The 25,015-nt window shown below is 44.5% G+C and overlaps 2 protein-coding genes across 8 annotated transcripts in view; both read right to left on the bottom strand.

Moving 5' to 3' along the window:
* Window positions 1-10,890, bottom strand: part of atp9b (ATPase phospholipid transporting 9B) — a 32,883-nt gene extending 21,993 nt beyond the window's left edge. For 5 of the 7 annotated variants that reach the window (XR_013450863.1, XR_013450862.1, XM_040188428.2 and 2 more), the window contains exons 1-9: window positions 10,729-10,890; window positions 8,282-8,455; window positions 6,003-6,153; window positions 5,093-5,206; window positions 4,734-4,842; window positions 4,122-4,180; window positions 3,345-3,396; window positions 1,772-1,866; window positions 33-113 (exon numbers count right to left, since the gene is read on the bottom strand). Coding sequence is in view for 5 of the 7 variants with exons in the window: in XM_040188428.2 (XP_040044362.2) it covers window positions 33-113; window positions 1,772-1,866; window positions 3,345-3,396; window positions 4,122-4,180; window positions 4,734-4,842; window positions 5,093-5,206; window positions 6,003-6,153; window positions 8,282-8,455; window positions 10,729-10,808 (915 nt within the window). In the remaining 2 variants the exon portion in view is untranslated. Of the gene's footprint in view, window positions 1-32; window positions 114-1,771; window positions 1,867-3,344; window positions 3,397-4,121; window positions 4,181-4,733; window positions 4,843-5,092; window positions 5,207-6,002; window positions 6,154-8,281; window positions 8,456-10,218; window positions 10,266-10,728 lie in introns of all 7 variants that reach the window. The other 2 variants (XM_040188429.2, XM_078080814.1) reach the window with 2 other exon arrangements.
* Window positions 10,891-11,843: 953 nt separating this feature from the next.
* Window positions 11,844-24,757, bottom strand: sall3b (spalt-like transcription factor 3b). The gene is made up of 4 exons (XM_040188427.2): window positions 20,666-24,757; window positions 14,020-16,923; window positions 13,548-13,894; window positions 11,844-12,649 (listed from the first exon to the last, which is right to left on the bottom strand). Exons 1-4 carry the CDS (start codon window positions 20,745-20,747, stop codon window positions 12,257-12,259), a joined length of 3,726 nt encoding a protein of 1,241 aa, XP_040044361.2. The 5' UTR covers window positions 20,748-24,757; the 3' UTR covers window positions 11,844-12,256.
* Between the last annotated feature and the right edge of the window lie 258 nt (window positions 24,758-25,015).

The raw sequence follows: 25,015 nt of genomic DNA, 5'->3' as shown, positions 1-25,015 counted from the left end.
CAGGGGGTAAAAACGTCAGCGAGCGACTGTACCCGTGTGAAGTTCCCCTCGAAGCTGTGGATGTCCAGCTGAGGCCTCTGGGCGTACACGTAGGCGCTGATGGAGAACAGATCCTGAGACAAGGAGGCAGAGGGAGGCCATGAAGGACGCAGTATCAACACATTCATATCAAACATTTAGCACCACGCTTATTCAGATTGTCTTTCGTACTGACAAACAGTTCTACTATTAAGGGATATTTTTTTTATTAATATGAAAAATATCAATGTTAATTTTGTAAAGCTCACTTTAGTTGAGTCTCAACTAAACTACAATGTCAATGTACATGAGCATGAACATTCATTCCTAAACCTTGTTTCACACTTATTGTTAAATTTTATGGTCTTCAAGTTGTCATGGAGACAAATGGACCTCTAGTTAAGATACAGATTGAGAATATAGATTCTCTTAATTCTCACTGCTGGTGGGAAATAAAGAATAACTATTATTGTTGGATGCAACTGAACTGAAATTATAGATACGTGAATTTATATATAGATATATATATTCTTAAACAAAACAGAAGCAATGATACATATTAAACCAACATTCTTCCTCCTAACATGTGAGAGTGCAGCCTCTGGCCTGCAAGCACCAAACCTTAAAAAAAAAAAAATCAAAAAGAAAAATCAAAAAAAGGACCAAAATGTAAATATGAAGTTATTCAGGTAGCTGGCTGTGCAGCGGCCCTCGGCCGTGCTCAGATAATGTTCTCCTGGTGACAACATGGGCAGAGCGGTTAAGACAGGACAAGGAGAGATTATTTTAGTGAAGCCCCGATGGAGCGTTGTGCTGCTCCAGCATCTTACAGAGGAAAGCTCAGAGAGATCATGAAGAACAAATTGGAAATATTTAGTGATTTAGAGCAGAGGAACTACGACCTTTGGGTCTGAACGTAGTCGGTACTCCCAAGTTGTTGGTGTTCTGGCAACTTGAAATGTGAGATTCTTAAGCGACTGATGGGGATTATCTTTCTTTCTTTTTTAATTGGTCCAGCATTGAGGGAAACACTATGGACAGGTTCTGCATGATTGGTTGTTGTTGTTGTCAAGGGGAAGCCTCATTTGGAAATATCTCGAGGTGATTCATTGCTGGTCGGTAACGGTGGAAACGTGAGAGAATTGGAGAAGGGAGAGTGGCCGGGGGAGTTTCAGAGTTTGATGTGCTAGCGTACAGAAAGTGCCCCTTGATGTCATTTAAGACTTTCAAGGATCATGGTTGAATATTTTGATGATTTAAAAATGTGGATGAGATAAAAAGGACACAGCGAGACGAGTTTGGACATTGATGAAAAGGGAAAAAGGTTTTATCTTTGTGTCAAGTCTGTTCCATAATTGTGTCAGGCAGCAAAATCTTGAAATAATCTGAGTCTGTGAGTGGCAAAACAAGCCCTTTAGTGCCCGAACGATTCCAGACAGCACTTGCCGTCTTCACGTGGTCTGTAACTCTACCCAGATGCCACGGCTCATTCATCAAAACGACTCGCTGAAACTTTAATTGTCTGATCCCACTAAGTGTCAGAGGAAGCAACAACAATCGACTGGAGTATTGGGTATCGCCTGCAGGTAAAGGGAAGGTGCAGTACGTTCCTGCTGTCTGTCATCGGTGATCAGGTTTCCATCACGCTCAGGCGACTTCATTTGATGAGCAATGCTTTCAGTGATAACTGAACACTCCTTCAGACTCGCTCTGTCCGTTACCAGCGGTTCACTCCGGCGCCATGTATCCGTACCCCCACTGCAGGAAGCCGCTGCGTGCACCCCACAGCGACCTTCAGCTTCCAGTCCGTTTCTCCGTCCAGCTGGTCCGTTCTGATGAAACACGAACCTGAGAAAAGACAAAAGGAGGACAGAAACAATCAAGATTGATGTTTTGAGTCTCTGGCCAAGAAATAGAATTACAAAACACAAAAAAGCAATAATTAAAATGTGGGTTTGCGAGTCTTTAAAATGTAAAATAAAGTGGAAACAGAGTGAACTTTTGGAGAAACGCAACATGACGTCACTGCGGAGGCCAATCACATAAGCAGCCATCAGGGGCCATTGCAGTCAAAAGGGGGCAATCTAATGAGCACACCTCAAATGGGGCGTTTAAGTGAAACTGAATTGTTAGAGAAACCCAATGCTTTCATCTTTTACAGTTTGTCTCAATCTAAATCTAAGGTATTTTTATGCCTGTATCACATAAATACATGGCACACATCTTAAAACAATTAAAACACATCAGGCTTATAAAAATGTGTTATTGTAATAAAGTCAAAGAGCAACAGCTCAGAGCCGTATAGCCTGTCGCACAGCGCAGAGCACCGGCCGCTGCTGTGGACACCGCAAGGTCCGCTGGACGCTGAGCACTCGTGAGCCGTATTGATCCGAGGTATTATTACATATGAAACTGATGGATGAGAGCAGCTATTTGACAGAGAGGGTAAAGGGCAGCTATAAACCATCTCCGGAGGGTTAACCATGATGGAAAACATTAACACGAGGAGGATGAATCATGACTCCCTACTGAGGCAATGGCACTCGCACACCATCACTAAGTGTGTGTGTGTGTGTGCGCGCGCGCGCGCTTACGAGTATATGAAAGACAAAGTCCATGTGACCGTAGGTGTGAAAGATAAAGATGTGTTTATCTTTGTTTTTGTGTGTGTGTGTGTGTGTGTGTGTGTGTGTGTGTGTTAGAGGCATTAAGACATCAACAACTCCCTGTCAAGCATATTGACACATCAAGATTGATGGAAACAATGTCCTCAGAACGTCTCCTCCCGATGACCCTTAGATCTGCCTCAGCTCATTGAGTCATTGGAATTTGCATCATCACTCACTAAAAAATGGGACATGGATCATATTACATTACATTACAGGTCATTTAGCAGACGCTAAACAGAAACACGGGCCGTCCAAAGGCTGGAAATGTGGACGAGAAAGTTACAATTTCTTATCCGAATGATCTGGACAGTTTGAAGTACCACGAGGCCGAACAAATTCAACCAGTCGGCATTTTGTCGTTGATCGTATTTTTTTCTGCATTATTCTTTATTGCAATGATTTACTAATGTTCCCACAAGGGGTAGTTTGGATTTTTTTTGGAGTCTGGTGGTTTGGGGGACAGCGGAGATAACCGCCTCGCTCCCGCTCTGGTACTCGTGTCTGTTTCTGTAAACTGGGCGTGTATGGATCGGTTACAGCCAATCAGAAGAATACTGATAACCAGGAGGAGTTGATCAGTGCTGATGAGGAAAACGTGGTTTTCAGTGTTGTGTTGCTTCACAATGATGAAGTTACAGCTACGAATGGCCTGCTCACCATTTTTCTCCGATGTTCTCAGGAATATCATGTCTGCAGGAATCCTTTGGTTCTAAAAAAAAACAGAAGGAAAAAGGTGTGCAAATGGCGCTGTGTTACTGAGCACTGTGACAGAGCCTGATGAATCTTTCTGAATAATTAAACAAGGTCAACAACCTGAACAGTGGGCTTAGGACAAGGATTAAGGACACACAGTAATGGAAATTAGGCAGCAGCTACATTTCACGTTGGCTGAGCTGAAACCAAAGAATCACTTGCTTAACATGTGATTGATATATATTTATAATTTTCCCTCCTAAAGTTCCACTTATGATATATAAATAGCATAACAGTTGAGAGGAACTAAGTATCAGTTTATGGTGAACTGTCCCTTTAAATTGAATGAAACCTGAGAAGCTTGTGAATGTAGGCACTTATTTGCTTTTGTGTGCTGAATATCTGGCAATAGAACGGGATAGTTTAGTCAGTCACATCACACTTGAACATCAGCAATGCAAATGGAGCTTAATTTGGAAGGGAAACTTAACTCTTTGCCTCGTTCAAACAGCAGCTTTTTCTTAAATAGACTTGGCAAACAGCTTCTCTTCCGATACAACTGTATTATAATGAACAGCCACATGTGCGCAATGGATTCTGAATGACTTAATTCCCAATGAATCATTTGAAGCTTCACTAGAGGCAAATAAACAGCTATTCACACATAAGAATTTGAAGTATTATTTGTCACCGAAAGAAATTGATGCATGCACAGATATCTTGAGGAAACATCACATTTACCTTATCAACGATGATGAGGTCGCCAACTTGTATGTCTGAACTCTTCACTTGAATTTTACCTAAAAAAAAAAAAAGAAAAGACAGGGTGAATTACAGCAACTTCACATCAGAATTAAACTGTTCCTCTACAATACATGCTGTGAGTTTCTAAATCACTCTAAAATTAAATATTGGTATTGATTTCTGAGACTTGAAAATGATGCCGACTCTCAAAACCACAACCTACTTTCTGCCATTTCTCCCTCCCCTTCTAACAGATTGATTACCTCCAGAGTGAAAATGTAACACCCCTCTGTTTTCATCTCTGCACAAAAACATCACACACAGAATTCTATTGCCTCAATATCCCCTGCAACCCTCCTTCTTCTTCTTCTTCTTCTGTGCTCACAAGCACACGAAACTTTCTATGTACATGCACATGGAGGGAGTGTAATGAGACATCCTCGGCCCCGGTCACAGATCCCACACGGGGGGATTTCACCACACATTTAACAAAGGGACAGAGCTCAGAGGCTTGAGGATCGATGGTACTGCAGCGAGAGGTGGATCCAGTGGAGGCCGTCTCCTGACTCGGAGGGTGGGGGGGTTTGGGGAGACAGATTTCTCTCTCACCTCGCACTGTGAGCTTGCTGTAGAGTTGAGAGTTCATCTCTTTGTCCCGTTGGTAGCGACGCACCTCGTCCACGGCTTCTCGCATTATTGTAACGGCTAACACGAAGCCCTGGGTGACAAACACGTCATCGCTTAGAAAGCTTCAACAACAGGGTTACACAGATACATTAAAAAAAGAGGAAAAAGGGGCAAAATCTCACAAAAATGTTTAAGAAAAAAACTGAAATAAGTAATTGATAATTGGCATTAATCAACGTATTGTTCCAGCTCTAGCTGGCTCACTGCTGCATGTTGATATCAATTGGAGACCAAATCAATTACCAACATCCGTTACAGTGTGAAATCTCAAGTGCATTTACCAGAGGTGCCCAGTACGTGTACAAGTATCCAATTTTCAGAGACGGCACAAACTGGGAGCAGGCCACCACCAGGAAGTAGAGATTGAGGAAGAACTTGAACTGCTGGTAGAGAACCTGAGGGGGGGAGCAGAAGACGGGGAAGTGAGCCGCCAACAAAGACAACGACGAGGGCGGCACGGGTTCCTGAGCGCTGGGCAGGATCTGGATACACGTCAATGCTTTTTACGTCACATTAGCCGAATGGAAACTCAGCACAACGAATGGAGAAGGAAAGCTGGCCAAATTTCTTGAATCACACGTACCAAAGTGCCCCCCGCGGCTAACATGCTATCGATCACGGAGCATCCTTTAGCGTTACATTCATCTAAGGTCAGATTTTGAATAATGCTTGCAATAATGAGCCTTGCGTCCCGTCACAGATTATCCGTCGCATCGCGATCAATTGGCGGCGCACTGCGGTTAATGAACCCCTTGACCTTTGGGGGGAAAATGCACACTGCTGAACCTAATTTGTGTGTATTTAATAATTCATCGCCGTGTTCACGGCGATGAGAAAAATCTACGTCTCTGACAGACAGTTGACATTTTATGGCCCAGCCCAAAGGCGGCGCCTCTTAATCAAGGAACCATTGGCTTTTCTAATAAGTAAGTGTGATGGATCTCTAATGTTCGCTACAGTGTAAACCATAACCCTAAAGACGGTTAACAACCAGAAGGAGAACAAGCTACTGTGCCGTACATTCTGTTCTCCTGAGACATCTTTCAGCTGGAAGGGACAAAGTGCCACTGTGGGGACCGTAAAAGTTAATAACATTTGGAACATCGACTCAAAAAAGAAAAGCCACATCATCTGTGTGGAGAGCATTCAAAGTGCCTCACGTTACAGAATGAAGGATGAACGAATACTCACCCCAGGCACAAAGGTGAAGATGTTGTACTTCTGGTTTTTGATGGCGTTTTTGGGGTACTTCTCCTCGCATTTCTCGGGGCAGCCAAGCCAAACCGTCCTCGCCTTCAGCTCCTTCCTCCTCCGACAGCAACGAGCCAGGCAGTCGCAGCAGCTGAGAGAACGACATGGAAAATTATCCAGTGGAAACCTCCCGCTGACCACGAGCTGCTGAATGCATCGGGCACGCAACTACTTTCGTCATCAGTGGACTCATTATTTGTTATACTTGGACAAATAATCATTACTTGGGGACACCTGAGAGGCTCGTTTTGTGCACACGACAGTCCACCAAACAACAAGCTAGTCCTTCGCGAGGCGCCATCACACGTGGTGGCGCTCAATCAAGTTGTAGAAACATCTCAAGCATGATCAGTGGAAACAGGATGCACCTGAGCTTAATTTTGGAATAAAGCTGTAACATACCAAGCGCAGTGAATACTTACGGGATGCACTGCAGATGCAAGGAGGTCCGCCCCTCCTCCTATTCAGCAGAACTAATGCGAGTGACTTTCACTCGCATTAGTTCAAGCTTTTTGTAACACACAATCATTAAGAAGCTTATATGCCTTTAAATGATCTGAAAAGGTTAGTTTCTCTCCAGGAGGGAATTCCCTTGCTGATGCTCAGGCAGTTTGAGAGCCGAGGTATCCGGTACAACCTTTAGAACCACACATGCTGTGTGTGTCTGTGTGCGTGTGCGTGCTCAGACACATTATACTGCTTGGAAGAAAGCGAGGGCTTTGTTGATTTATCCTCATGTTGACGGGAACCTGCAAAGAACACTAGTACTATTATTGTTAGATTCTAAAAGTCCGAAGAAGAGAAGAGATTGTGGGTTGACATTCACTTTTTTTAAAAAGTATTTGACTTTCTAACAACCTGCTAATGACTACATTGGGGCTTATCTAGCATATCTAATATCAAACGCAAACAGAGAGGGCTGTAGAGTGGGTGTAAATTACAATGAGAGCGGCTGTGAGCGTGACCTGAACTGGCACCTGAGCGCGGGGGGAGGCGGGGGAGAGTGTCGCTGTATACCGTCATGCTGATCGACTTGGCTTTTCCACTTTTTAAGCAACTTGGCAAAACAAAGCTAAATAAATCAACTTTGGTAGAAAAAAAAAAAAAGAAAAAATAAAGTCTTGTTTGCGTTGGCCTCGACGCTCTCTGCCTCTGTGCCCGTCTGGTCCAGTTTCATAAGGGCAATTTATTTGAGGAAATGAATGCTATTCCAATAATATGCCATTTGAACAGTCGGGGCTTATTCAGCGTGAATTATTTGTGTTTTATAATCCCACACTAAGCACACATAAAATTACTGGAAAGCATCAAACTGGTCAGCTGTGAAAAATCCGATTTGTTCATTAGGGAGGTGGGGGGGAATCAATATGCAGCTTCAACTGGAGACGCACCACTAACGACGGGAAGGCACAGAACACGGAATATTCTATGAAATTCCTACATCAGTAAATGTTGCTTTGTTGGGGTTCGGTGCTGCGCAAACATTTGTTTATTAATGTCACACGTTATTGTTCCGGCACGAACAAACACACTCCCCTCAGGAAGGAGCCTCTTTAGAGGGCAAAACCTGTCAAATGAATCATTAGCTGGATAAAACCCGCTCCGTTGTGTTTGAGCTGAAAATCTTTTTGGATTGATGGTGCGCATCGAGGACCTCGACCAAAAAAAAAAAAAAAAGGCCTTATCCTTTGTCTATGCTTCACGCACAACTACCGGTGCGTTTGAAAGCCACACTGATGGCCAACGAGCGCTGACTGACATTCTGCCCACTGCGCATACATTTACAGAAGGACAGAACACAGACGACTTTCAGAGCGGGTAAAAAGGTCCAAACGGAGGAACAATAACGGATGATGTGACTTTGCGGAGCAGCAGAGGGATTTATTACAGGAGAGCAGCATTTGTGCTCTAGTGTGTGTGTGTGTGTGAAGTTGTCTTGGAAACTACCTGAGCAACAATTCATGGATTATGATCAACATCATTCGTGTATAGAACTTGGGGTGTGTCCAGAGCTATACAGAGATCTGTTAAGGACAGGTCGCAAAATACAAATCCCATAAAAGTAGCGTAATGGTAGTAAAATTACAATCAACATCTACATACAACACTAAGGCGAGGGAACAAGACTCTAGCTACTTAGGGCCGGAGCGTGATCATCTCTTTGAATTGTCACGTGTGGTTATTTAACCACACAAGTGATCAGCTGGCGTAGAATCTACCTGCCACAGAGGACTTTCCACCCCCCCAGGAGGAACCAGCCGAGGCCTCTCGGTCTTTGGTTGACTCTGGCCCGGGGCAGCGTCTGGTAGTCGCTCTCGTCGTTCTCAAAGCCTTCCTCCGACATCATCAGAGGCATCTCGTCCAGGTTGGAGGGCTCATCTTCTAGGGAGTATCTGCGAGGACAGAGCGCAATCAGACATGAAGACGCTCACCCTGGACTTGACATGGATTGTGTCCGGATGGACAGTTTTAATGAAGACGGCACTGTTGCAGCTTCATACCCATCACCCAAAAGGACACTAAGAGACAACCTGCAACCTTGTCTCATGACTATAAACTCCTCACCTATAGATGCTGAACTACCTGTGATCCAAAGACAGGCTGAGAGACCCAACATTTTGTAGTTAGTTGACATCAAGTTTTAAGAAAGAAAGAAAGCTACATATGGCAAAAGATGTGCACAATCTGGCAAAAGCATTAAAGCTAGTTAGCATTGTCAGCCCACTCCTGAGAACTGCTAAGTACTTCTATTCACATCTTGGACACAGTGGAAGCCCTCTTCAGAAGACCCTGATATCTTATTCATGAGGCCCTCTGAAAACAAATCAGGGCTGTTTGTGGCCCGACAAGAACAATCTACATGGGATCATGATACTGGGCAAGGTGGCCCAAACCAAACGCATATATCAATACATAGAATATAATTTTATATATATATATATATATATATATATATATATATATATATATATAAACTTATATATAAAAATGTGTTTTCTGATGATACAGGTTGCCATCCACTGAATATTATATAATGTTTGTTTAAAACCAGCGAGAATACAAGCTCTCGTTTTGGGTATTTAAGGTGATACCTACATCTGGCATTAACAGGATGTTGTTAGGAAGCCACCTACTTAATTACTGATGAAAGTTGATACAAGAACATCAACATGATTTTTAATATTTTTAAGCTGTATAATTGATGTTATTAAAACTATTAAAACTAAAAAAAAATTGTTAGGGGCCACTGTGCTGCTAGTAAGAAAAGTTAGTCTGGAGCCCTGGATCGGGTTAATGTGTCACTACATAAACTTAAATGTGTTCCACTGTAAAGAGAGTGAGCTGCAAGGAGGGTAAAACTTCAATTCTGTCTTTTCTCAAGCTAAACCTTTGACCGAATACTGAACAGGCCTCAAGACAAAAGAACTGGGTTATTGAGAAGGTTTAGAAAGAAAAATAACCAAAAAGATCTGTAACTATATACGAGAGGAGAGATTTAGTGGAATGATTTTAAAAAGACAAGCCAGAGAAGGGATCGCAAGAAGGCAACACTTGTGAGAAAAAAAACACGTAGTGTATTTTGGTAAAGAACCCGAAAATCGACCGCTGTGCTTGAGACAACCACAAACGTTCCATCACTGCTTTGTGGAAGCATTGCTGGGACTACAAGATAAGATAAATAGCCACACTAGCGTGTGTCACAACAGGACTCCCACGTCTGCTTACATAACACAACCCTAAATGCAGTGAAAACGTGGGCTGGTTAGAACAAAAAAAGAAAGCATGAGCGTTGTTGCCAACAATTGTTTCCCGCGCCAGAGGAAAATCTCAATAATAATGTGGCTTAACCAGCATCAGGACCACTACTCCCAGCAGTCCGTAGTGAGGGCATCCACGGTGGTCCGTGCCCTCCTGGACCCTATCACATCTAACAGACATATTAATACTGAGAGCAAGAGAAAGGATTATTATCCAAGTCGAACTGTGGGTTGGCAAATAAAAAGGAACCCAGCTGCGTACTTTCAAAGCCAATTAAAGTTAACACATTTGAGATGAGCTGCCATTTTAACAAATCAGCTCCCACTTTGAGGTAAATGAGGAACACCCTGCAACTACTTGGTCAGAAGGTAGCAGGTCATGCGAATAGCCGACTTACTGTCCATTCCTGACCCCGAGGGCTGCATTAGTTCACCTTCGTTCAGTCTGTAAAAACAGAACAGGCCGTTGAAATACGACTTCAGTGTCCAACAACACTTTTTTAAGCATGTGACGAAGTTGGTCAACGCAAACAGGCGATCATGTGACTGTATTAAATCACAGGATGGGACCGAGCAGTGCTGTGATCAACAAACACGCCGCTAAACTAACTACCGCCCACTGAGGCGTTATAGACTTTGTGGTGTTCACCCGGATCAAATATTAAACTATTGTCGAGCCCTACGGGTGACGGGCTGAGCGGGACAGACACCTGTCAAACGTGACAGTGTAAAAGAGGGGTCCCAACGGCTGTTAGCTTGTGTTGCTGCAAGCTAACAGCCGTGAGTCGAGGACAAAACAGCCTAACCGCCCGCGAGCGAGCAAGGCAGCGAAATGTGAACATTTTAGATAGACGTTAGGGTCCTCAGCGGGCAACCAAAGAAAACAGCCCAGCTAACCCCCTCCATACCTTGAAAGTCTGGCTGTGTGGTAATACGGTATTCGCTTCGAGTTCTTCCGTACTGGATTTAACGGGATGCTGTCAGCCATCTTGGCTGGGCAGTATACATCCTGACGTCACGTTAAAAAAAATGTTTAGGACGTAAGATGCGTTCGATTACTGTGCCGAAATAGCGTAACTATCAGTATAACTGAGAAATACTGAGATGGGAAGATTAGTACTAAAAAGGATAAATAACGTATTTTACTTTTTTATCATCGTTATTCTGTCACCTCAAGGCAACATAACACTAGTACAGTTGATTTTTGAATCACGTAAAATGAAAAAAACATTATGTTTTCTTACCAAAAGTTCCCGTTGTACTAGAAGTATCTGACTTTCCGAGAGTCTGGGAATGCAGCATTTATCCATTGAAAACTAATGACGAGCAGATATCCTATTTGCTGAATGCTGATCATGAGCGTGAGGTGCGGTTGAAAGCTTCTCAAAAGATAATAAGGGAGCAGTTAGACGGGGAAAGCGTTTTTTAAAACCCACCCTTATTTTAAATTATAAGCCTAGACCACATTGTCCTACTTTGTATATTTTCATTTAGTACCAGATTAAATGAAAAAACAATGAGACCATTGCGGGTTTTTTCATCAGTCTGTGTCTCCCCAAAACAGCAACAGCAACAGCAATTTCCGGATTAATCTGAAAAACCTACAATGAACTGAAATCGACCCGTGAGGATGAGAAAATCCTGTGGTTGCCTTTTACGCTGTAGAGGAACAGCAGGCTGTGCATGTGTTTGAATTATAACGTTTGGAACTAAATATTTGAAAAATTTATGCAAAATTGATTCATGCTTCTGCAAACTGAACACTGATTGCACTCAAAATTATTATGGTAAATAAAAGTAGTTATACTAATGCTACAAGCCTACAACCAGAACATAAACGATACAGAATACACAAAAACAACATTACATTTTGTGTATCTCTGTTGAACGCTGTTTAACTAAATGCACAAACCCAAGAGGTAAAGTGTAACTTTTTACTCAGAAGAACTTTGTATGCAAAAATAACCAAGACATCTCTTTTCAGTGTTTAAACAGAGTAAGGAATTGAATTGAATGTACAGACTTTGTTCTAGTTTTTATTCAGACCCAACCGATTCCACCGTAACATTCACAACTGGTAATTGTGGATATTTATGAGCATGTTTTGTGCTTTGCACCCGCAGCATTGGGCAGCTGTCCGGACTCTTTGCATTATTGATTTGAACATATGTCCCCTTCTACAGAGCAACTATACGTCTCAGCACCGTAGGAATTTTGAGGAACATGTTAACCAACTTATTTAATGCGAACAAAAGAAAACATTCACAAATGACGGCAAAGTCAAACAGCAAAATGTGAATACCCTAGAATTTTCTGTCAATTCACAACAAGTTCTTTCTTTAGTCTATATATAATACATAAGAAAAAACGAGATGATTTACAAATATTTTAATGTCCATTATAGATTGCATAAGTATCAAGTCTCCATTCATCTGTTCAATTGATTCCAATTTCTTTGCTGTCATCGATGAGCATAGAAGAATGCCAATTATTTCCCAGGTCCATGCCGGTCTTGGTTAGACTGGTTATTGGACTTCCTGTGGCGCTCACTCTGTTCATGCCCGCAGTCAGAGGGTGCAGCTGAGAGATGCCTCTGTTCTGGATCACTGAGATCTCGTTGTTCTTGGCGGCCAGGCTGTTGGCGATGGCTGTGGCGTAGCGGTTCCAAAATCCAGGGTCTACATTCATTGCTCGAGCTGCCAGGTCCTTCTGAAACATCTCTCCAAACTTCCCCGCCTCCCCACTCAGCAGGGCGATGGGATTCTCCACCGACAGACGCCGACCTCTTCTGGCCGGCGCGTTATTCCACATGTGAGTTCCCATGTGGACCTGAAAAAGACAAATACATTTGATCGGGGGGTATCTTTGTTTTCATATTCATATATATTCATGTGGTCTCAGTGAGTGTTAAACTACTTGACGTGGTAAGATCGTTCATTGCATCTGGCTCACAATATCTGGCAATGCCGATTCATTTATTTCATCAATTAAAAAATGTTGCTAATCAATTCACGGTTTGAGCAAATTTCTGAGCAAAAATTACAAATATTTTTTGATTCCCATCTTCTCAAAATTTAAGATATCCACAGGTAGTCACTAGTCTTTGTCTTATTGTAAGGGATTGTTGTGATGAAAAACTGACACACTAAATATGTGGGGATGAAAAATGAAATAAATATGGAAAATAACTTTGGGGTTTGCTTCAGACATATTTTTTGTGTTCTTTGAGTGGAGGGCAAAAGACCTAAAAATAATCATTACGTGACAGATGTGGCTCTAAAATAAAATCGAGGACATAAATTTATATTGTATCTTGTGCCGATTTAGCCCAGAAATGTGTTTTGAAAGTGAAAACTATCATATTTTGGGGTTCCTAATTTACCTTTGTTTGCTAAATGTATGCGTATTTTGCACAAATAAATAATTGCAATGTAGTTACTTTTTTTTTGCTAAACAGGAATTGTTCTGTGTTTCAACATGAAGTTTAACGGCTTCACTTTCTCTTTTCATTCTCAACTTTTCTCTGGTAAAAACATGGAACACATTCATTCAAGATTCAAGACAACATGTGATTGATAAAAGACACAACACAGAGATAGACCCACTAAGCTGTGGTGGAATTCTAACTCTAAAATTCATTTATTATTTTATCCGAAGCTGTGCTGTCATTCACCACAAAATAAATCTATCATCTTGAATCCGGCCAGCACAAACAGCATAAATCTACCTTCAGATTGCCTTTCGTGGTGAAAGCTCTGCCGCAGATGGAGCACACGAACGGTTTCTCTCCGGTGTGCGTGCGCTCGTGGATCTGCAGGGCGCTGGCCGACGAGAAGTTCTTCCCACAGGCGTTGCAGTTGTGCTGCTTCGGCATTCGCCGGGAGGGCGTCGGGCCGAGCAGGGACGCCATTCCCGAGCCGCCGATTGATGCGTACGCCGGGGGGATGTGGACACTGAACGGCGGGTGCTGCCCTTCCGACTTGTTGTGTGGGAGACCACCGTGACCGTTCACCTCGGCTTTAACCAGGCCCGACGGCGTGCTGGTGACCTGGATGGGGATGCCGTGACCTGCAGCTGAGAATGAAAGATTTCCTCCCTTAGAGTGTAACATCGATACGTCGACACACTTCAAAACAACACATTGAACGTCAGTAGCGCGTGGCATTTTATACTTTAGTAGTGCAACAGTTTAAAAGTACCTCTTTCTCTGCTCAGCTGGAATGACATACAATAAGGAGTCTCCTCTTTCACACAGAGCTCGCTGGCCTGTACTCCTCTCAGCTCCTGTGCCGGAGACTCGCATTGCTCCCTCTTCACCGAGGCTGCAGAAGGCTCTTGGGGCTCCGGCCTTTTGCTGCTCACTGAAGGGCATTTCATGGTCACGCCCTCTGAGCTGCTTTGACCCGGGGACACTGACACACGGGGGGAACAGGAGGACTCCGACGCATTGGCGCTGCAATTCTGTGGCCTCTTCTCCGATGGCGAGTATTTCGTAGTGATTTTGCAGCTGTCATCGAAGCCATTTGTCAGGGGTTTTATGCCGAAGGAGTGGTTTGCGCTTAGAGCGGAGTCAATCATCCTCATTTGGTTCTCCAGTGCAGCTAAACTGGAAACAATGCTGGAGGACTTAGGAGGAGAATTACATTCAGAAATCAAGGGTTTGGATGGATTTACAACCTCTTCCATGTTTTCTACCTCCTCTTCCTCGTCCTCGTCCTCCATTGAGACGTCATCAACAAGGTCATTGTCGTTGCTGCTGAGGCTGTTAAAGCTTCTCTCGTTGAGGTATGCTTCGCCGTCCATCTCTTGGAGCCCGTCCACCAGGGTCGAGTCCGGAATCTGCCCCACCATGTGCATACGAATGTGCTGCTGGAGGACAACAGCGTTGGTGAACTTCTTCTGGCAAATGGGACATGAGTGTTGCACGTGAACGGGGGCATCTTCTCGGTGAACACTGACGTGAGTCTTCAGGTTCCCCTTGGTGGTGAAAGCCCTGCCGCACACTTTGCATTTATAGGGTCTCTCGCCGGTGTGAATGCGGTAGTGCATCTTCAGCGCACTTTGACAGCTGAGGACGCGGTGACAGAGGACACACTGGTTGGGGTCCGTGATCTTTTTGTCAATGTTCTCCACCAGCTGCTGGAGCTTTGAGGTTTCGGACGGTTGCATAGAGTCCAGTAAGCCACCGCTTTGGAATTTAGCGTCGTCTGGGCTGAACGAAAGGGGCGGGGAGAGAGAGACTGGGGACGCCGAGGGGACGGGTTCTGGCGTAGTGGCCAAAGGTGGCATCGCTGTGCTGGTTGCTTCCGTTACCGGGTTGGCTTTTAGTCTCAGGGAGAAATTCTGGGGCAGGTGCACCCCCTCTGTTTGCAGCATATTGGACGCGTCTGTTTCATAGTGGGGCAGAGGAGACGGTGAAACAGGAGAGAGATGAGCCTCATTGCCCCTGTGGTTGGGTGACAAAGATACACATTCACCAGGGCCTGGCTGGTAGGGAGATTTAACGGATGGTGTTACGCTTACAGAGTCATTTGAGCCTCCGATGCTGGTAATAGTGGAGGAAAGCGGAAGGCCCATGGTGGCTGGCAGAGCTGCTACAACAGGTTTGCTCTCCAGCCATGAGGAGGAGGGTTTTTCTGGAGGGAAGGACATTCCGTAGGGAATCCCAGAACTTGTTGGCACATTGTCCAGATACTCTGGTACCGGGTAAGGGTTCATCTGAATGTGAGGATACTTCTCTTTATGCCTCTGGAAGTGTACCTTTAAGTTGCCTTTTGTGGAGAAGCGATTGCCGCAGATGTTGCACTTGAAGGGTCGCTCTCCTGTATGGGAGCGCAGGTGGATCTGCAGAGCGCTGTCGCTGCCAAACACTTTGGCACAGAATCTGCATTTATGCTTGAAGAAGGGTTCTTCCGGGCTGGGCTTGGTTTCGAACAAGGGCGCGCCGGGCAGCTTGCCCTTCCTGTGCTTCATCAGGGCTGCGAGGGGGTCAAGTGCGTTGGCTGTGGCGGCGATGCTCGCCAACGGATTGGGGAAAATGACGCCGCTCGGGGGGCTCTGAGGTAGAAATGGGAGGCTGGAGGATGAGCTGCTGGGCCCCAGGGGGAGAGTCCTGGAGGAGCTCAGTGTCTGAGGACAGCTCACGCTGCCGGTGTGCGAGCCTGCGTAAGGAGGCAGTAGCGTTGGATTAGTGGATTGGAGAGCAGGGGTTGGATTTTCCGAGGGGGCCGAGGAACCAGCCACATCTTTAAAGGTGGACTGGGTGCATACAGTTGGTGAGGGGAGACCGTATGGCTTCTCCAGCACGGAGGACAGAGAAACCGCAGCTTGGCCGCTGACGGCGGAGGGCATCGTTCCCGACAGCGGCAGGATCGGAGGGGAGGCGATGCCTTGGCGAGGGAAAGAGTTCGGTGCGAGGGACAGAGATCGGGTGACCGGGTTTAGCGCCGCCAGTGTCGGTTGTCGGTTCATGACTGCGACCTGGCTGCAGATCTGCTCAATGAGCTGCAGCTGGTGGACCTGTTGCTGCTGCAGAGCCAGCAGGTGCTCCAGGATCGCCGGGATCGTCGCTGAAGCCGCCTTCACCCCGGTGCGAGCCCTGCCGATCCCCTGGGAGAACTGAGCGACGGCCACCCTGGTGCCGTGGAGGATCTCCAGCGTCACGTTTGTACTTGTCACGCCGTAGCTGCCAGCAGCCGACACCTGGGCGCAGGTGGACTCGGCCGAATCTGCGTTTTTGTCCCGCTCGAGCTCCATGGCCTCATCGCTCTCGCCGCTGTCCTCTAAATTGTCCAGCCTGACATTGTCTTTCGCCAGCTTCTCCCCCAGTTCAAATCCTGTGTACAAGGACCCGGCCACGGATGAGTCACTGGACGCCACGCTGGGAACCGGAGAGGCTCCGACAGGAGACTCCTCGAGAGCCGGCACCCCGTCGTCGCCCTTTACTATCAGCACCAAGGGATCCTCAGTGCAGACTGTCTGATGTTCACTCAGTTCAGTCCAAGTGAGGAACTCAGCACAGCATTTATCACAGGTGTGTGTGTCCTCGCAGCTGTGGCGGCGCCTATCGGTCTCATCTCTCTCATCATAGAGGGCCATGATGCCTGTAAGCGGAAAAAAAAGACACGTTAAGAACGCACGATTTGTCATTTATAGTTCTTATATTTCCCCAAAGGGACACGCCCATTAAGTTGTGAAAAATCCCTAACCGTCTATCTTTCCCCAACTCATGTTGTGAGGACAAGCATGTTCGAGGGATCCCCAAGTGTCCAAAGTCAGCAAATCTGAATGACAACAAGGGTTTTATACAGTGATGCATCTAGGGACGAATCATTTGATGTAAAGGAAAACTTTCAAATTCCACAGGCCCCATAATAACGTGACGAGGTGTCAGATGTTAATAATCTCCCAGAAAAATCTATAAAGTTCAGCAAAGTCATCTGGCCTCTCGATTGACACAGATAATGAAATCCCATACTGCACATTGATTTGTGTTTTTGTGCATTCACACATATACTAATGTTATAGAAAAATTGTTGCCTTGCACATTCTGTTAAAAAAAACGTAAGGTTGTCTAACCTGATAAGAAGACCTGACAATTGCTAATTTACATGGAAACACCTGTGACTCAAGTGTTTTTATTGCAGTAAATCTCAGGCATTTTATTTCCCAAGCATTTGAAACACATGCTGTCAATTATTTATTATTGCTGTATTACCGATCAAGCTTGTGGGGGGTTTTTTGCGAAAGAAAAATATTCCTCACAGTTCCATACAACACCTCCCACACGTAACCGTTTCTATAAATCTCTTGGCGCTGTTTGAAAAAAGATCTTTAAGATGTGACACTTTAGAGTCCCTGCTCATCTGTTCAGGCTTTGCCCCATTAGGAAACAGACAGCAATACCAGATGGAAAGATTTGGGAAAATCAATAGCGCATTATTGTTACATAGACTAAGGCTTCCATTCAACAAATTCAATAAAATTAACAATAAAAAAAGGACCGGAAGAGGAAAGATATTGTGAAGGTATTGTATGAATATGTAATTTGATTTATATTTCATTTAACATATTTTGGTTTTTTTTATTATTTAGTATTTTAAAATAATTATTTTTCTGTTAAATAATTAAATGTAGTTAATATCTTATCTTAAAGAAAATGTCTTTGTGCGGGATTGAACACAATGTGTGTGTGTGTGTGTGTGTGTGTGTGTGTGTGTGTGTGTGTGTGTGTGTGTGTGTGTGTGTGTGTGTGTGTGTGTGTGTGCGTGCGTGACTGTTTCTAAAGTAGTCAATACACTCCGGTTATCACTGCGTGTCAGCACCTGAACGAATGACTCCCAGTGTGCTCAAGCTAAACACAGACTGGGATGTCGGGTGTATTTACAACTCCAGCAGTATTCGCTCAACCGATCCTGGTTCAAACACATTGTGTAGTAATGAAATGTTTGCTACGGGTCATACGCTGCAGGCAAAAATATTGTTTTCCTGCTCTGGTGTATTTTGAGATTTTTTAGAAACTTTGCCTCCATCAAATATTGAAAACCTGTTGTAAGAAAACATCCAAAATGAAGATTTATTCATCTACTTTTTGCGTCTAGGTTGATCTCATAAGTAAGCATTAGATAATAGATCATTGCATATTTTAACATAATATCTCAGAAAACCGGTAATACAAATATAAGGTTGTCTTAACCAACTGGGGAAGTTTAAGGTGAAATCTATTGCTGAAGTTTGGTCTGAGATTTAAAGAAAACTTTCTTTAAAGATATTTTTAAGTTTAAGTTTATGTTCTCAGATTCTGAGAAAGAAATCTCTTTATTAAAGGTTCAGATTTCTTTTCTGCAAAATTATTACGATGACTCATTTGCATATTTCTACAAAAATGTAATCAATCGGGACGTTTCATGGCTTGTCTTAATGCATTTAAATGTCTTACTCCGCTCTGCTTTAGTGTCTCCCCTTAATACATCTCTGGCATTCCAACTGTATTTTATCTGATACCATCATTTTTGTTATTTTGAATGGGTTCGTTTGAGTTGAAAAAAGAAGAGAGTAACCACAGATTAGGTTGAATCCACTTGAAAGTCAAATTCGTCAAAAGGTAAATAATCAGAGCGGCCGGCGCGCCATGTGGGTGGTCCCAGGATCACCATGGCGATACAGCAAACACAGCAGCCAAAACAGCGCTTTGTAACATTTACTTCCAAAAAAAGCAAAGCAAAGATCAGCTTTGATTTAAAGCGTCGAGTATATTTCCAAATACAACAACGCCGACAGAAATGTCCCCTTCGCTCAATCCACTCGCAATGTCAGGAGCAGAGAACAGATTTAGGTCTTGCTGTGTGGTTTTGCAATGGGGGGCAGGAGGGGGTCAAACAGACCCCGCTCAGTCTTTGCCTCTGTGTGTGTGACCTCCGGGCCGCAGAGGTCAGCAGTTCGTATGTACTAATTGTATTATGATCCAGACATGGAGCACTTGCCCCGCGCAGGATGAGGCTGACAAAGGTTAAGTCAGCGGGCTCCATCAAAGCACATCTCCGAGTGGCGGATCCCCCCCTCCCCCCTAAGGCTGTGGGAGGCCCCCCCCCCCCCCCCCCCGAGAGAGGAGGGCCCCTTCCACACTCAACACCGTCTCAACGCCACAAATGATAATAATAATAAAAAATAAACCACCGACAAAACATGTGAGCAAGTACAGTGGTGATGATGGAAATGACCGTTTTCGGGCCTTTTCGCTTTTGAGAGTTTGGCCTTAGATTCTGAACACGGCCGACAATGTTATAAATAAATGAGATCAAATGAATCATTGTACATTTGAATTTAATTTCCACACCGATTCATGACCTTCTCAAGGCGATTTTCCACCGCGTTTTAAGAGGTGGAGGCCAAACTCAATTCAAAATAGTCTTACTTTATGAATGAACCCATTTCTGACAGTTCAAAGGTTAATCTAAATACAAATATTCTGGTGCTGTCGTGAGTTAGTGCTCAGCTGTTAAGTGTTGATTAAGAGGTTCAAAGAGAATTTAGGCTTCCCTTCAACGTAGATAAGGGTAGAACTTAATTGTTTATTTGAATATTAAAATATTTGAAATTGTGTCAGACGTCTGGTGTATTTATATTTGAATGTTTTCAGATTTATTTTATCAATAAAATACAGAACTATGTTAATTAAGAATTAACAGTAAAATACATGTAAATACAATATTAGGATTGTAAACAATAAGTACTTTAACCAAAGCTACATTTATCAGATGCTTTTCTTCCCATTAAAATGTGAACGTTTTAGAAGCTGACAGGAAGGCCTGAGCCAAGATAACAGGCACAAATAATAATCCTTTACATATTATTATTGGCCCGGTGGGTTTATTAACTGTTTTGGTGGATTTAATATTAGTTTGTGACAGGCCCTGTTTACAGTCATCCCGAAAACAATAAAAATAAATTAAATAGAGCAATCAGATATACTGTCAATATCTTCAGACAATATATCTGGATCAGAACAAATTCAAATATGCACAATTTCATTCCCTTTTTGTAATTTAAACATATTCTCAATACTTTTAAAATACTAATTGGGTGGTATTTGGCAGACTCCAACACTGAAAAGTTAAACACAACAAAATAATAATAATAAAAATTACCCCCAAAATAACTTGGGGGTAACAGAACCGGAATAAGTTAATTTGCGTATTACTTTTCTATATTAAATACTTACAAAATACTTAATACTACTTCAGAAATGTTTGGATCCAGCCCCTGTGTCATTTACCAACTTATATTAAGATAAACATTGTGCACCAGCTGCGTAAAACAGTCAAAGTGCTTTCATTTGAAGCCTACCGCTCGCGACGAGGAGTCCGCCGCGCGTCGCCTCGTCCTCTGGCCGCAGGGGCTGCGGCTTGGCTTGCTTGCGACGGGACATGTTGCTCGCTCTCTCTCTCCCTTTCTCTCTCGGTGCGACTCGCCGCGCGCCGCCCGCCAGCTCATCTACGAGCGGCGGGTGGAACCGTTCGGAGGGAGCGGGGCCGCGGGAGGAGGCGCACGGCGGCTGCGGCTGCTGTCGATGCCCGTGCGCAGATTGCGCATGTCAGTGTGATGGAGGAAGAGGATAACGCTTTTACGACTGTCGCTGCTGCCCTTCGAACAGGGGGGGGGGGGGGGGGGGGGGTTGGCTGCGTTCCAGCCAACTCACGCTAGATATGGAAATGAGGGACGGGGTTTGACAATAATTAGTCCACTTCCTGTCCGCTAAGCGACTGCTGCTGATTTTTCTCTTTCTCTGGACGCACAACTCTCCGAGCAGTCCAGCATGGTTCAGTCCGACGAGAGCTCACTGTGGATGGCTCGTGCGTCTCGGGCTTGACTTTGTTGCCATCGCAGTGCGCTCCGCTTGGGGTTTACAAAGGTTTCCTCTGTGCGCTCTTGGATGAGTTTGTGCCCAAAGAGGCGCGCGGGTTTGAGCTGACTGTAGATGGACGGATGTCCCGGTGTGAGCGGACGCCTCACACACACACACACACACACACACACACACACACACACACACACACACACACACACGCACACACACGTAGGACAGCAGAGAAACCGCTTGCCATCGGATAGCCGGTGTGCCGAATCTCCAAAAAAAGTTGCGTAAAATCCAATTCTTGATTGAAAGACCGGATTAAATACGTGCGTAAAGTCAAAATGTTTGCGCGTGAGGAATACGGTGGCGGAGAGGTCCGATCTGAAACCGGTGGCTGTCCGAAGTGAGACTCCCCCGGTTTACCCGAGGCACCGGCGCGCTCCTTGTTGCCTCCGCCTCCGGTGCATCATTAGATGTCCTCCAGCCGCCTGCGATAGGCTACTGCCAGGATTCCACGGGAGGTGTTGGAGCCCTCACTTCATTTGTTACGACCTCCCACAAGTTTGGCGCCATAATGGAGTGAAAAAAAGATGTCTGAGAACTACATCCTTTGAGTGATGAGCAGGGATGCGAGGAGGGCGAACCGGGGCTCTAACAATCTTGCTGAGTGGAGATTTAATGACACCTTCATTTTTGCAGTTTTTCTTTGTTGATCATTCAGTCAAACGCCAAAAACCACAGAGGGCGGTTTTCAGTCAAAACGGTCCCTGAAATGTGGTGTTAAATAAAATAACGTGCGATTGTTTGATCCCTGCAGCCATTTCAAAAGGCGCAGCGAGGAACGAAGCCTACTTCACCAGAACTCTAATCCCTTTCCACCAGGCATTGTCCCAAAACTTGTAATTATGTGGTATTAAAAGATGCAGCTGGGGGAGGACAGAATCAGCTGTTGATAATTGCAAGTGCTACACAACAGCCTGGTATTGATCGGCGTGTCTCCTGTTCCCCTGCTATGGGGAGATAAGGAGGCCCCGCCGCTCCTGCTGGAATATCATTTCTCCCGGACCTATCAGGTTGCCACAGACTTATGATGAATAGCCAGAGTGGCCAAGAGAGGCCTTATCTGGAAACTCAACCCTCCCTCTTGATTCGATATTGATTCTCTGTAACCGGCGTCGTCACACAAAATCAAACCAGCAACTACTTGACAATGATCTCTTTCAGATTCTAACTTGGCCTCCGCTAACGCGGCAAGAAGAGGACCACTTGAATTTATTTATCTGCTACATCTGTTGGAGGAACAACTGTATCAATTTGTGATGAGCGACGGATTTCTCTACCAAGGGGTCGGGTCCACTTCAATGACATATTCAAGAATAAATTATATCTTTTCAGTTCACAACAATATTGCAGGAGGGAAATGAATACATAGAGTTACAGCAGCCAACATAAAAAAAGACGCAGAGGAGTTAGTTAAATGTTACCGCCGTGATGAGGCAGTTTGAACTGAGTCGTCACCCTTGATTACAATATAAGCTGAGTCACATCCTGGATTTGAAAAATACTGAAGTCATAAATCCTACATGAGGCTTTTACAGGAAATTATTTAGATTTTTTTTGGCTCGTTTTCACCGTTTGTTTTGGGAAATGACTAACCGGAAACTTTGCTATTTAATCTATGAGTGTTTGAGTCACCAGACTAAGTGATTCAAATATGTTATATTCAAGGGAAAATACCTTTGGTCTCATGTTCATTTCATTATACATTTCTAATAATAAATATGATCAAATGTCATGGGATGTGACATAATGAAGCTTTCTTTCTGCTATAAGTGATCATTATCAAATTATTTTCACTAAAAACAGGCTTCTTTGAATCCACACATCTCCCCAATTCAGTGTTCCTTTAATGGATAAACTGCGTTTCAAACTCGAATGAAATTCAAAGTGTGTTTCTGCTACTTTGACATCAATATCTCTGAAAAAACACTTAAAACTTTGTGAAATTACGGAGATGTATCAGCCGGCTGTTCATGTTATTTTGTCCAACTCACAGGGCTGCTGTAACAAGAATCAAAGACACATACAAGTTGATAATGGTGACAGTACAACAAAGTTGCCGTCATTTAAAGTCGTTGAAAGCACCGTGTAAAAGTCAGTGAAGAGACTTGTATTTAGTCACTTTTAAGCCACAAGATTGTTACCAGGAACAAAGGGGATTTGGACAATTTGGATTCCTCAGCATTAGAAATATCTCCTGCGGCCGGTTCAGTCGATATGAAGATTACAGTAAATGTCTGCTAATGGCCGCTGGATGCAGGAGCGACCTGGGAGCCGCTGCCAGCTGAGGAATGTGAGATCTGCAGCACAAGGCCTCATTTGGAGATAGAGCCAGCTAATAGCTGCTGCTAATTCATGCTGTGCAGCCAAAGGTGGTTCACACGCCCGGGAACCGTATTCAAATTCAAAAGTGGAAACAGCTCAAAAACAATGTGTGAAATTAAATTGACAGCAAACGTGTAGAAAATGATGCATTAGACATCTAGGATGCATCCCTGTTGACAGGACAAGAGACAGTATGTGCTTGACAGTATGTGCTTGTATATGTGGCAATCTCTTTAAATGTCTTTCCTTTGTACCTTTATGAGTGGATGAATGTGCAGCCCACATGCCAGCGGTGTCGCCGTGTGAGGTGGCGTGCTCGTTTCGTGACAGGATGAGCGGGTGTGGCTCTCCCGGCGGCGGATGGGCACCAGAGTCTGTGGCCCGTTAATCTGCCAGCTAAGGTTTCTTTTTCACAGAACCGCAGTCACTCCCTATACTTTACAGTACCGTAAAAAAACACACTGGCTGTGTGAAGTTGTTCAACTCCATTGTATTTCCGTGGTGGCAGCTTTTGAAATAAATACCTCCAACCCCGTCCAGGTCGCCGGTGAATAAGGTAACACGTTTCTGCAGACCGCAGGTACGTTCAGTTCCTGCCGTTACGGACCCAGAAACATGTTTCGTGGATACAGCTCTGTGTCACGCTTGCACAAAGGCACAACGCTGTGTGGGAACAGTTCTTTTGTTTTATTTGTGTTGCCTAAAACTAACCAATAACAACGTAACAGCGTCCAACACATAACAATGCAACTGAAAAATATAACAAATCCTCTGATTAGAAGTATCCATCAGTAAAAAGTGAGTGAACATAACCGCGTGGAGCCGCTGCCTCGTTTGATTCACGATTAAATGAAACCAAGTGAATCATAACAATTGTTTTGTCTGCTGGAGGGCTCCAGGCTGGCAGTCTGTGCAACCTACTAGATCTGAAAGAATTACACCCACTCAGCCTCTGTCTCCTTATGTAATCACACAAAAGGATTGTTTTCTCAAAAATGATCATAAATCACAGACCGGATCAATATGCCGCGCTCAGGCTGCACTGGCCCGATAACACAATCAATACAGGGTATTTGGATTTTAATTAATACATGAGGGCCTCCGCCCCTGAAACGGTGAAATATGACCTCAACCCCCTTTTGAAACACGTCCTGCAGAGCATCACACGCGACCCCGACGCCTGTTTCAGCTCGTCGTGTCGGTGTGATCTGGTACGTGAGGAGGCCAAGGACCAAAGAGGCCACGACCTACAACAAGCAGCTGCTGCGGCGCCTCATTCCCCCTCCAGCAGGGCGGCCCAGCAGGCGACCAGAGGGAGAGACGCTGCGGCGGACTGGAGGCTGCAGTGAGGCGGATCTCAGGTCCGTCCCCGGTGGGCCGGTTGCTGCTGGAGGCCCCCGCTGGAGTCTGAGCTGAACGGGTTTAAAGGATGATGGTCTCGTGCAGAATGATGATGA

Source organism: Gasterosteus aculeatus, chromosome 10 (genome assembly GCF_964276395.1).
Source record: "Gasterosteus aculeatus chromosome 10, fGasAcu3.hap1.1, whole genome shotgun sequence".
Classification (NCBI taxonomy): Eukaryota; Metazoa; Chordata; class Actinopteri; order Perciformes; family Gasterosteidae; genus Gasterosteus; species Gasterosteus aculeatus.
This window is presented reverse-complemented; position numbering and strand designations above follow the sequence as displayed.

Bases quoted from the DNA above. Each gene is read 5' to 3' on its own strand.
- sall3b (XM_040188427.2), bottom strand. From the start codon at position 20,747: ATGTCCCGTCGCAAGCAAGCCAAGCCGCAGCCCCTGCGGCCAGAGGAC. The intron at 16,924-20,665 runs GTAGGCTTCAAA...TTCCGCTTACAG, and splicing joins CGGACTCCTCGTCGCGAGCG to GCATCATGGCCCTCTATGAT. The intron at 12,650-13,547 runs GTAGATTTATGC...TGTCTTTTTCAG, and splicing joins CCACGAAAGGCAATCTGAAG to GTCCACATGGGAACTCACAT.